The 12,391-nt window shown below is 52.5% G+C and overlaps 1 protein-coding gene across 7 annotated transcripts in view; it reads right to left on the reverse strand.

Annotated features, from left to right (window-relative positions):
* Positions 1-833: 833 nt before the first annotated feature.
* Positions 834-12,391, reverse strand: part of MTMR4 (myotubularin related protein 4) — a 61,280-nt gene continuing 49,722 nt past the window's right edge. For all 7 annotated transcript variants that reach the window (XM_063340696.1, XM_063340699.1, XM_063340700.1 and 4 more), the window contains 11 exons: positions 10,834-11,030; positions 10,452-10,580; positions 10,042-10,153; positions 9,383-9,578; positions 8,721-8,906; positions 7,747-7,917; positions 7,470-7,624; positions 5,861-7,103; positions 4,495-4,605; positions 4,110-4,198; positions 834-3,081 (listed from right to left, as the gene is read on the reverse strand). In XM_063340696.1, coding sequence (XP_063196766.1) covers positions 2,904-3,081; positions 4,110-4,198; positions 4,495-4,605; positions 5,861-7,103; positions 7,470-7,624; positions 7,747-7,917; positions 8,721-8,906; positions 9,383-9,578; positions 10,042-10,153; positions 10,452-10,580; positions 10,834-11,030 — 2,767 coding nt within the window. In that variant the 3' untranslated portion in view covers positions 834-2,903. The remainder of the gene's footprint in view (positions 3,082-4,109; positions 4,199-4,494; positions 4,606-5,860; positions 7,104-7,469; positions 7,625-7,746; positions 7,918-8,720; positions 8,907-9,382; positions 9,579-10,041; positions 10,154-10,451; positions 10,581-10,833; positions 11,031-12,391) is intronic.

The raw sequence follows: 12,391 nt of genomic DNA on the forward strand, positions 1-12,391 counted from the left end.
ATGCTGCCGAAGCGCGGACCTGGCTGGCGCTGGGAAGCCAAAGCGTCACCCAACAGCCCCAGCAGCTCGCCCTCCACCGCCTGCCAACATGACATCGGAACAGTTAAAACCAGAGCCTGGAAGTTAAGCAGTAGACCGTCCTTTCTGTAAAAAATTTGTTCACGATGAATATTCAGCACCGTCGCCTCCAACGAGGATCTTTCGTGTGGCTGCTTCAGGAGCAATGGTTAATTTCTAAATGCGACAAGCGATCTCGCTCTGAACATTTCCAATACAAAGCGTTTAGGTACTACCTGTCTGACATGAACACTGACCTGAACCACGTGAGCAGTTTACCAGTGATCGGCTCAATTCCAAGATCCCTGGATGCTTTAAATTGCGGACAAGCTTTCCAGAAGATTCTCTCCAGCTCCACCAGAAACTGTAACTGACCTGCGTTGCCCTTGGCGCACCGAGCCGACCGGGCACAACAGTCCCCATCTGCCGTCCTGCACAGGGGAACACAACACACAACCCACCAGGGAAAAGCGGTAGAAGCCTGTTGGTGAAGAGCTAGTGAATCCTGCCAAAAAATTTCTTGGAAAAGAAAAATTTCTCACCGAGTCATTGCGGGAGAGGCTGGAAGGGGCTGGAATGCTGGGCAGCTGCAGGTTTGTTCGGAAGAGAGCAGAGGGCCTCAGAGTTGCGTCCTCCCCTTGACTCTTATTTGTGAGAAGGGATATTAAATTCCTAACATTCCTTAATCAAGGGAAAAGGCAGCAAGTGACAGCAGCCTGGGAAACATCGTGCAAGAATTCACCACAAACGAAAGAATGGGTCCAAACACAGCAGCACTAATATAGAGATTTTATTTCAACTGTATTGAGTTGTACAGCACATTTTGTTTGTCACAATGCTATCGAACTGATTTTAGAGTTTTTTTTGGCCAGCACATTGTGACGCTGAAACTCACAAGAGCTAAAAGCAGTTTGAACTAGTGGCCTGAACGGAAGGGCCAGGAGTACCTAGTTTCTGGCTTCCTTATTGCTTGCAGTCACTCCAACACGTGGAAAACAGGAGCGGATCCAGTTTCTTCTGCCAGCCCAAGGGTCACTCTTCCATGTCGGGCAATGACTGCAAGGTACAAGGCAGGGGAGAATCTGAAGCAAGGTGCCTTCTCTTCCCAAAGCCATATTGGTTGTTCCCAGTATGGAAAAGAAGCAGAGTCCAAGTAAGTACAGGGTCTTCCGATGATGCTAGCTTTGCTCGCACTATTGGGATTCACAACACCAGAGGCTGACATACCACAGTGCAGGAAAGGGTCATTGTTCCGTTCCCTCCGACGGAGATGACAAACCGTTAGCAAAAAACTGGGGAGACCAAACAGTGTCAAGTACTTTGCCTTGTTAGCAAACCAAATGTCCTCACAGGTCTCAGGAGGTGCAGAATACACCAGCTGTGTTCAGTTAGCTGGAGAGAAAACCTGCATTTCTGCAAAGAAATGCCCCACTTCCAAACCCTTCTTCCTCATTAATAGCCACAGATTTCTTAGAAAGGAGGCAGGATGGATACTCCCCCAAGGGATCCAGGGTTTTAAAGGCCCACCCAAAGCCCACTTTCTTTCTAAACCTTTCTTTCTTTCTAAACCCAGTTCCTTTTCCTTAGAATGAGTTGGGATTCCTGCTCTAGTTTAAAGAGGCAATTACAAGTTGGCAACTCTGAACTTTGACCGCTGTACAGGAGACAAAAAAAGAAGTCAAATTCGAGAGGCATTTTAGGTAGCGCTGGGGCGAGTCAGAGAGATTGTTTCCACCACTGAACGTGCCGTGTTTATCGCTGTAGCTTGGTTATACATCCTAAAGTGAAAAGCACAGACCATAGTGTCTCTGTCAGCCAGTGTCCTTCCCCACCCCCATTTTGGTATCGATGCTTCATTCTCCCTTCTTCGGGTTACATTAAGTGCACAGAAATATATAGCAGCATTTGGACTGAAACCCTCACATACACCAGACAGCACATTCCAGGAGGTAAAACAACACGTTATGGCCTATACCCTCAAGGTATCAAGTTTTCAGGATAATAAAGAGCAGTAGGAAGTGGAGAGCTGAGGGCGGAAAAGGGGAGGAGGAGCAACACAGGACGGCGAGTTCTGTTTCCATGCCAGGAGAGGATCAGGGTGCCACTCCTGTGCTAGCACCAGGCCGTGACACTACCGCAGACAAAGCAGACGGGCAGAGCAGAAGTGAAAAAGCCGATCTCCCCTGGCCCTGCAGTACGGGGGTGGGCAGGGGCAGAGTCAAGTGCGTTCACCGATTCTAGCGGAGCGTGAAAACGGGCAAAAGCTGCTTGGCCCGTTTTCAGCCAGAATGAACTTCTCTTCAACGCTCAAGAGAAAAAAAAAAAAAAAAATCAATTAGTGATGGCTAATGAGTCTTGTTCACCAAGCTGATCGCAAATCACACTCATGGAAAGAGAATCTACAGAACTGCTCCAGGCTGAGGCCCTTCCAAAGCACACGGCACCACCCGGAGTCTGCCCGCTTCCGTCTCGTACAGCAGCCTGCCTTGGTAGGGGGAGATGGTTCTAAACATGCCTTTCTATTGCTTTGGGGGTACTTTGCACAGGCAATATCTGTGAAAACATTGCTTTCCAGCCCACAAAAGACAGAGGTCGCAATCCCCTCTGTAGCCCTAGGTCGTCAGACTAAATGTACGGGCCCACTGGTACCAGAGTGGGGACACACACACCATACTCTAATCTGAGCTCCTCTGCTCCGGACTGACAGTAAGACTGCTGAAGACAGCGCATTCAAGCTTGGTGTTCAAGTGTTGCACCAACGGCCTTCACAATTACAGTGGAGGCAGAGTCACCCTTCAAACCCACGAGAGAAAAGGCTGGGCTTCGACAGGTCCTTTGTCTGGCATTCAGCTGGAAGCTGTGGCAATGGGTTTCTTCAGATGTTGGCTCATGAGCTCCCTGGCACGAGACACTTGGATGTGGTCATAACAGGAGTTACAAACGAGGACAGGGTCGTACAACTGCTGATCAGGGATGGGCAACTTCAGGTGGCAGCAACCAGCGCAAAACACATTCCCACAGTTCCTGTCAAAGAGCAAGAAAACTGGTAAACAGAGAGCTGGGAACACGGCAGCAAAACTTCAGCCAGTGCAAAGGGTCCAGTTCAGGGGCGAAGTACCAGCCTTACTTAGGGCTCGTCAACATGTTCCTTAAAGTATATTCTTAAAGCACTGTGCTCTCCAGTGCAAGCTGCCTGGCACGGAAAAGGGACTAATGGGCATTAAGGATCAAAGGCCTTGGAAAAATAGAAACAAGAACAATGTAGAATCATAGAATCATAGGGTTGGAAGGGACCTCTGAAGATCATCCCATCCAACCCCCTGCCAGAGCAGGGTCACCCAGAGCAGGTGGCACAGGAACGTCTCCAGGTGGGTTTGGAATGTCTCCAGAGACGGAGACTCCCCCACCTCTCTGGGCAGCCTGTGCCAGGGCTCTGACACCCTCACGGGAAAGACGTTCCTTCTCATGTTTAGGTGGAACTTCCTATGATCAAGTTTGTGCCCGTTACCTCTTGTCCTGTCCCCGGGCACCACTGAGAAGAGCCTGGCCCCATCCTCCTGACACCCACCCTTTCAGTATTTATAAGCGTTGATGAGATTCCCCCCTCAGTCGTCTTTTTTCCAGACTGAAGAGACCCAAATCCCTCAGCCTTTCTCCATAAGAGAGGTGTTCCAGTCCCCTCAGCATCTCGGTAGCCCTTTGCTGTCCCCTCTCCAGCAGTTCCCTGTCCTTCTTGAACCGGGGAGCCCAGAACTGGACACAGTGCTCCAGGTGCGGCCTCCCCAGGGCAGAGCAGAGGGGGAGGATGACCTCCCTCCACCTGCTGGCCACACTCTTCTTGATGCACCCCAGGATGCCATTGGCCTTCTCTGCCACGAGGGCACATTGCTGGCTCATGGTCAGAATGGGAATCTGCAGGGAATTTATGAGGCCTGGCAAATAAAGGAAAGACCTAAAACTTTCTCCTTAGGAGCTGGAGGGAACAAACATCACAGACAGGCATTTGGTGAGAAACAGGCTGAGAAGAGTGGAACAGCGATACTATTGTTTACCTGCAGTGATGCCTCCGTTTGGCCAGCCAGAATTCACAATCACAGTTAAAACAATGCGAGGCCATGTGGTCCGGAACCCACCGTGTGACCTAGGGCAGACACCAATCCTCATCAGCTTTAAGTTTGAACACGACAATGGCCAGGTCTCAAGACACCAGCGCAGGTGGAGATGTGGCTTTGGACCACCACAGGCCAGCCCAGAGCAAGCCCACCCCACAGGTCCCCCTTCTACCGGGCACAGCAGCAGCAGAGAATGCGTTAAAGGACTAGGGTGGCTGCTCTCTGCCTTGCTTCCAGCCCACTCTCTGCTGCCGTAACCACCAAAGTTAGCTGCAAAGAAACATTCTCTCCTGCTGCATTACAGCTGCTGTAACAGGACACGTACCTCAGTCTCCTTCTTATCAACAGGCTCCCAGCTCGCTTCTGACAAACAATCTTCGCTATGATCGGAACAGAAATCCTCAGTGTCGCTGCCGTCCGATTCCTTCAGACATGTCTGCAAAAAGAGACAAAGTCAACAGATCTGCCTCCATCGCAGGGTCAAGGGCATTCCCTGCCCTGGCCACACTGGGTGCTTCTGAGGGGCACGTGGGTGGCTCCACAGCTCCCCACGCAAGGGGGTGAAGCGCTTATGACTGTGTAGGAGCTGTTGCTTGGCCCTCAAGAAGCAGGGATACCTTTGGGTGGCATGAGGACACCGCATGTGGACAGGAGGGGAAAGGGCTGAGGAAACACAGGAACAATCTTAACCACCCACTCCAAAGGTAAGAGAGCAAGAGCTGTGGGTCGGGGGGACGCAGGGACCACCGCACCGCCAGAGTCACAGAATCACAGAATCTTCAGAGTTGGAAGGAACCTCTAGAGATCATCTAGTCCAACTCCCCTGCTAAAGCAGGACTGCCTAGAGCACATCACTCAGGACTGCATCCAGGCGAGCCTTGAAAATCTCCAGAGAAGGGGACTCCACAACCTCCCTGGGCAGCCTGTTCCAGTCCTCTGTCACCCTGAGGGTAAACAAGTTTTTCTGCGTATTTGAACAGAACTTCCTATGTTCTAACTTGTGCCCATCGCCCCTCGTCCTGTCACTGGGAACCAATGAAAAGAGTCTGGCACCATCCTCCTTCAGCCCACCCTTTAGATACTTGTATGCCATAATAAGGTCTCCCCTCAGCCTTCTCTTCTCCAGGCTAAAGAGTCCCAGCTCTCTCAGCCTTTCCTCATAAGGGAGATACTCCAGTCCCTCAGTCATCTTAGTTGCCCTTTGCTGGACCTGCTCCAGCAGTTCCCTGTCCCTCTTGAACTGGGGAGCCCAAAACTGGACGCAGTATTCCAGTTGTGGCCTCACCAGTGCAGAGTAGAAGGGGAGAATGATCTCCTTCGACCTACTGGCCACACTCTTCCCTATGCAGCCCAGGATTCCATTGGCCTTTTTGGCAACAAGGGCACATTGTTGGCTCATGGATAATTTACTGTCTACCAGGACCCCCAGATCCTTCTCCTCAGAACTACTTCCCAGGAGGTCCACCCCTAACCTATACTGGTGCTTAGCATTCTTCCTCCCCAGGTGCAGGACCTTGCACTTGCTTTTGTTGAACCTCATTAGGTTCTTCTCTGCCCAGCTCTCCAGCCTGTCCAGGTCACGCTGGATGGCAGCACGGCCCTCTGGAGTGTCAGCCACCCCTCCCAGCTTGGTATCATCAGCAAACTTGCTGAGGATACACTCTGTCGGGGCGTGAGAGGCAGTTACTTACAAAGTCATCCTCGTAGTCCATGGGCGGCTCGGCCGGAGGGGCGCAGAAGTGGCGGATGTCCAGGCGCAGCTGCAGCTCCCGCACCTGCCTGCGCAGCTGCTCCACCTCCTGCTTGTAGCTGGCCTCGATCTGCCGCAGCCGGTGCTGAATCACGTCCGTGGGGAAGGGGAGCCCGTCGTCGTCCAGGTAGAGAGGAGGCACAGGAGAAGGACATTTTGGCGGCACGTGCTTGGGACCAGACGCTTGTTTCAGGTGGTAGGGTAGCCACGAACGGCTGGGCTTCCCCACGGGGCCTGCAAAATGCGTGCTGACGTGGCCAGAGCAGGCTGAGGGTTTCGCACCTTCTCTGGCAGCCCACTGGCCACTGAGGCACAGGCCTGGCGCCCGCAGCGCTTTGCTGCTCAACCTCTTGCTGCAGCAGCCGTAGGAGAGGAGGTGTCTGGGCGCAGGCTCCCCATTCGGGAGCGATGTCACCATTCCTTGAAAACTGTCCCAGTTGGACCCCAGGAAGGAGAACTCGCTGCTTTGGCTCTGGGAAATAGGCTTGTGCCACTGCTCTAGCGGGACTCTCCCCAGCCGGCCAGGCTCCTCGCAGGGCACATTCCTTCCAGCATCACCTTTGCTGCTGTCTTCATCTGGGCAGGGGATGCCCGGGGCAGGGCCTGGGATGTCCTGACAAGGGGTGCTTGGTGCCAGGGCCTCCTGGCTAGGAATGTCTTGGCAGGTGTTTCTCTTGGGGCAGCCTCCTCCATTGGACACCATGCCAGTAGCCTTCAGAAGTTCCTGGGGACCGGTTTCTAACTGCTTTCCGGAACTGCTGGAAACCTTGTCAACATTTTCCTGTCCGGAAGGATTTGGAGCTGGAGACGTACCATCCACTTCCTCCATGTGTGTTCCGTTTCCCTTTTCTGCCTCCAGAGAGACACTGCCCGCTGGCACAGAAGCCCAGCTGCTCAGTTGCCTGCTGTGCCCTTCGTGCTCAGCACGGCTGCTACAAGCGCTGCTGGCTTGCAGTGGAGCGTTTTCCTCTTGCTCCTCCACCTGCCGTGTCTCTCCCGCAGCCACTGCGCTGCCTTCGCCCAAGTGCAGCTCAGCTCCCTCAGCGGCAGCGTGCCGGGCTTCCAGCCCCACCCGGACGTCCTGGCAGTGGTTATTCAGGTTGGGATCACTAGAGGTGCGGGTCAGCGGGCTGCTGGAGTCGCAGGCTGAGAGCAGGTCATCCATAGATCTTGTCTTTGGTAATCTAGAACCCAAAAGCAAACAAATCGCAAACCAAAAACTCCTGAAACTTTCCTCAATTCAGTTGAAACTGAAATGAGAGACAGGAAATATTCCTAATTACAGATGATGGTGTGGGTGGGGAGGGGCAGTGCAGCAGCAGGAGCTGAAACGCACACCACTATAGCGTGGCCTTCGCAGTCTGCCTTTCTAGGTGCAGCAGGGAGCCGTACACGTTCTTCTCTAAGTGGCTGGGACAACACTACAGAGCTCTTGCTCTCCACAGGAAAGATGAGAACAACAGGTAAAGCAGAGGAACTACAATGAGCAAGGAGGGAAAGAAGGCCTGCGGGGAGGAGGCAACCCAGGATTGGGGATTCTAGGCTCTTACCTGTCCAGACATCTGCCACTGAACTCCTGGCTCTGAGATCCAGGGGGCAGGTAAATATCCATATCATCCTGTCCCAGGGGATGGGGCGAGGAAGCTGGGAGATACACTGCTGTCCAGACGTGCAGCGCTCGCACGTGGCACACTGGGTGCAGCACCTGCAACAACCACTGACAATGAGAGATGAATGCAAAAGGAAACCCCTCCAACCTCTCCCTACCCAGTCCCTGGTACCCGGCAGGCGGAAAGCCTGGAAAGCTGGGCCAGGAGCTCTACTGACCTGCTCCGAGCCTGGCATATAGAGAAGATTGTGGAAGTTCTTATTGCCAGCCCGCAGGAGGGACCACACAGAGCAGGTACGCTTGTAGATGTTGTGCATCTCTCGCTCGCAGGGGCTGTTCCCCAGGAAGGTCCCGTAGAGGCAGGAATACGTGTGCTGTACCAGCTTCACCTGCAGCATCGGAGGGGGAACAACTGTCAGGGCCATTGGGAAACGGTGTCTCCTGTCTACAGGGGAAACGTCTTCTGCTCCGCTGGGATGGCTCACGCACTTCCTACCCACCTGGTGACCTGATTGCTGTCCCGTCTGCCACACAGGGCAGGACAGCCAGGGGACAGTAACAGGAATCACTTAAAGTGAAAGCAGCAGCCAACTAATACCATACTCATAACTGATACCATACCCATCCCTCTATGGCCCTAACCTGTATTGTTTGATAAGAGAGAGCTTAATAGCTATCTTTTCCCTAATTTATTTTTTTAAAATGCTTCAGAGTCATATTGCTCCAAGATATCACAATCAGGCTTTTAATCAAAACAGTGCTGCTGATGGTATCTGAATTCACTGGGCTAGAAAGGGACCCGGAGAAGGAGTGATGCAAAGAAACCAGAGAATATAAACCCTTCATCGCTGTGCAATCTGCTCGGTACTCCGGGCCTGCAGTACCCGCTGGGAGGAGGAGGAAATTGCAGGCAGCTAAACAGAGGCTAGCAAAAGCATCACACACACACGCACACACAGAACCAGGTCAAAATACCGCAACTGAAGGGCAGGGCTGGACCCACACAGTGAAGGAATGTCAAGAATGCCAGCAGAGAGCCCAAGCACTACTCGGACACTTCCCCGTTTTTAAAGAATTCAGTTGTTGGTTTTTTTTTCTTTCAACTACAACACTGTAAAATATCACGGCCTTTCTTCTGCCTCTGCTCACAACTGGCGAGGGATAAAGAGATGCTTGCATGTGTATTTCTTACCAAAAAAGCTTCGTTAAATTCGAAGAGGCAAGGAAATTGCTTCAGAAGCTGATGAACGGCATCCAGCCACTGGAGAAAAACTGGGCACTGCTCATTCTGATCTTCCACCTTCTCCTGGTGACCACAGCGATCCCCGAACTTGTGACCAAAATCCAGCCAATCTGATTCCACAAGCACCTGGAAGCCCTGTGAATAAAAGAAAAAAAACCCTAATTACAGACACTTTGCTGTATGCACGTAGCAGGACAAGCCGAGCCCCACCTGCCAGCAGTGCCAGGCAAACCCAGGACTCCTGAAGGGAAAGGAGGGTGCAGCAGTGCTTGGTTTGGGAGCAAAGCTACCTGAACGTCAGAGGTTTCCAAACACAAGCAGCTGTTATTTCTAGAAAAGAAACAGCTTGGAGAAGATGCACAATTAAGAGTAGGGAAGCAGCTAAACCTTAAACACAAGAGGTTATTTACCACAGTACTTCTCCAAGCTGGGCAGAGGAGTTCACCAAAACCAGGCGAGAACAGAACATGGAAAAACCCGACACCCACAACAGTAGCTCTGAAATGCCACAATGCTTATCACCAAATGCGATCCTGCTCCTTTCTCCATAGACTCCAAGCCAAAAGCTGCCTTTTAACAGCCAGGAACTAGCAGCACAGCACAACTGGTACCTCCATGGTCCTGTAGTAAGGGTCCAGAAGAATCTTTGCCAGCGCTACAATCTGCGGAGTCCTGTCCCAGCCATCGGAGCAATGAACCAGCACCGGGCGCCCTTCTCTGTCAACCGCATTGGAGACCAGCACCGCTGCCTTCAGCATGACAGAGAGGTGCTGCAGCCACTTGGTACTCTCCAGGGCTGAAAGCCAGCTACGAGGGGCGCAAAAAGCAAGAAAATGGTTGCTTAGCTCTCCAGTGAAAAAAAAAAAAAAAACACAACCAAAACCAAAACCACCCCCCAAATATATTTTAACCAAAGTCTTTTTTGAGTCCTCAATGGAAATCAGTCTTTTCTAAAACACGTTCAAAAGGAGCCAGCCAGCCTGGGAATAAGTGCAAAGAATCCAACGCCTAACGTCAATTTTTCCCACATACGGCTACATGTCAGGAACCCTCAGAGGACACACAGCAAGTGACACTATGGCAGTGCTGCAAACCCTTCTGGATTACCAGGCATCAAAACAAGCAGCATTCGAGCACCGCGAGCACTTTCTTAACCCCCCTTTTTCTGAGGTAGAAACCTGGGATAGGAAAAAGGAAGAAGGAGGAAAAAAAAAAACCCCAGGACATTAACAGACGTGGCGTCAAACTCAGCAAGAGAACATTCACTTACTTGCTGGGGTCTGGCACCTGGCTGCAGACCGCACGCAGGTACTGGAAGCTGTTGCGGATGGAGTGGATGTTGGCCATGCCCATGAACACGACTTCACAGTTTGGGTAATACTCTGAACACAACAGAGACAAAAACACTCAGAGAGAGCTGCTGCCACTGCAGCAACTGCCTCCACGCGCTTTAGCCGGCCCCTCACAGCACCATCTCTGGTCTCCAGGCAGTTTTTGTACAAAAGCCTTGTGGGTCAGCAGCAATATATCAGAATAATGGACTTTACAAGAGCAAGAAGGGGAACGTGCTCCCAGAAACTGAGTAGCAAAATGCTGCGCCCCCTCAACTGCACTCTAGGACCCACTTGACAGAGCAGGTCCAAGACGAAGACGTTCTGGGATGTGCTCAGCCCTCTGTACCTTCACATTCGCAGCCGCCTCCCTTCGCTCTGTTGGCCACAGCCGCAGTGTAGGACCTGGCATCAAGAATCAGCAGCTTCTGAGGAGTTCCTGCGTTCTCCACACCTGAACATGCGGTGAGGGACGAGTCTGCAGAGACAGACACGGACTGAGCTCCCAGCATCTCCCTCCCTCCTACGAGAGGCCTCCAGTGCCACCCAACACCAGCCGCGTACGAGCCCAGAGACCCGTCCCACACACCGCAGTCAAGGTGTGACAGGGCCCAGCCGATGCATCTGAAGACCAGGTTTAAACCTTGCGTTGTCACAGCAATATTTAGGTGTAGGAAGCGCTGAATAATTTGCACGTTTAGGAGAGAGGGGAAGGGAGCGAGCTGTCTCACCGAAGTCGGCATCGCAGGCCTCGCTGCCGTCGCTGCTCCCGTTGTGCGGCATGCCACCAGGTACCTTTACTCCAGGGTTCAAGGCACAGGCTTTGGCAATAGATGTCACAAGATACTCGTCGTCAGCGTTTCGCCAGCCCCACCAGCTGATTTCAGGCTGGCTGCAGCGTGCAATCACCGCCCCATTGCGCACGTGTCTGCAAAGGAAGCAAGAGCCTAATGAAGCCCACAGAGAGGTGAGGAATAACCCCAGGAGGCTTCACCTACAGGCAGCACCTGTGCGACCTCCTCACTGCTTCATCTACGGCATTTACTCTGGCACCCAAGTGGTGAAACAAGGCAGGGCATTTCAAATAACGATTATTCATAACACCAGCAGAGCCATGGCTGTCACTCGCATCACGGCGGTGAGGAACAAAGATGGCTGTGAGCAGCACAGGAGTGGCTAATGGGGCTGGAACAGCTGGCAAAACGAGACTGCGGAGGAGCAGGTCACAGGAGTGGCCGTCAGGAACCGCCAGTACCAGCGGATGGTGGCAGCTCCGGGGTCAGCTGCAGCTCCCAGGTCATCACTGTGTCCAGCTCCACAGGCCCCAACTAAGAAGGACATGGAGCTGTTGGAGAGGGGCCAGAGGAGGCCCCGGAGATGCTGGGAGGGCTGGAGCCCCTCTGCTGTGAGGACAGGCTGAGAGAGCTGGGGGGGTTCAGCCTGGAGAAGAGAAGGCTCCGGGGGGAGACCTTCCAGCCCCCTCCAGTCCCTCAAGGGGCTCCAGGAAAGCTGGGGAGGGACTCCGGATCAGGGAGGGGAGCCATGAGACGAGGGGAGGGCAGTTTTACACTGAAAGAGGAGAGATTTAGATGAGACGTGAGGAAGAAATTCTTTGCTGTGAGAGTGGTGAGCCCCTGGCCCAGGTTGCCCAGAGAAGCTGTGGCTGCCCCAGCCCTGGAGGGGTTCAAGGCCAGGTTGGACGGGGCTTGGAGCAACCTGGGCTGGTGGAAGGTGTCCCTGCCCAGGGCAGGGGGTGGCACTGGGTGGGCTTCAGGGTCCCTTCCAACCCAAACCATTCTGTGATTCTCCTCCAGGATGGAGGGCTGTGCCTCTCACGGGGCTCGACTGCCAGCGAAACAAATGGGGAGTTTCTGCAGCAAGGGGGAGGCTGCCAGGTGTTCCAGCCATTGCTCTACTAAACTATTTTTATAATATATCTTTACATATTATTGTAAATAAAAATATAAAATACTATATGTATAGAGATATGTAAATATTTGTAGATTAAAACAGAGAGGAGAACTTCAAATTATGATTGTACTTCGTGACAGTAACAGTTTTTTATTTTAATACTGTTCTGTTCTCTCATTTTCTTTCTTTTCTTTTTTCCTTCCCTTAAAGTACGTACCAGTTGTTCAACCATTTCATTTATCACTTGTCAGTTAGAAAGATTAGCTCACTCGGCATCAGACCGGTTGGTTTCTGGGTGGAGGCCTGAGCTGGTGTTTATTAACAACCCCTAAAATGTGAACCCTCCCCTGGCTGTTGCTCACTGCCGCCTGGCACAAG

Source organism: Chroicocephalus ridibundus, chromosome 7, assembly GCF_963924245.1.
Source record: "Chroicocephalus ridibundus chromosome 7, bChrRid1.1, whole genome shotgun sequence".
NCBI classification, from domain to species: domain Eukaryota; kingdom Metazoa; phylum Chordata; class Aves; order Charadriiformes; family Laridae; genus Chroicocephalus; species Chroicocephalus ridibundus.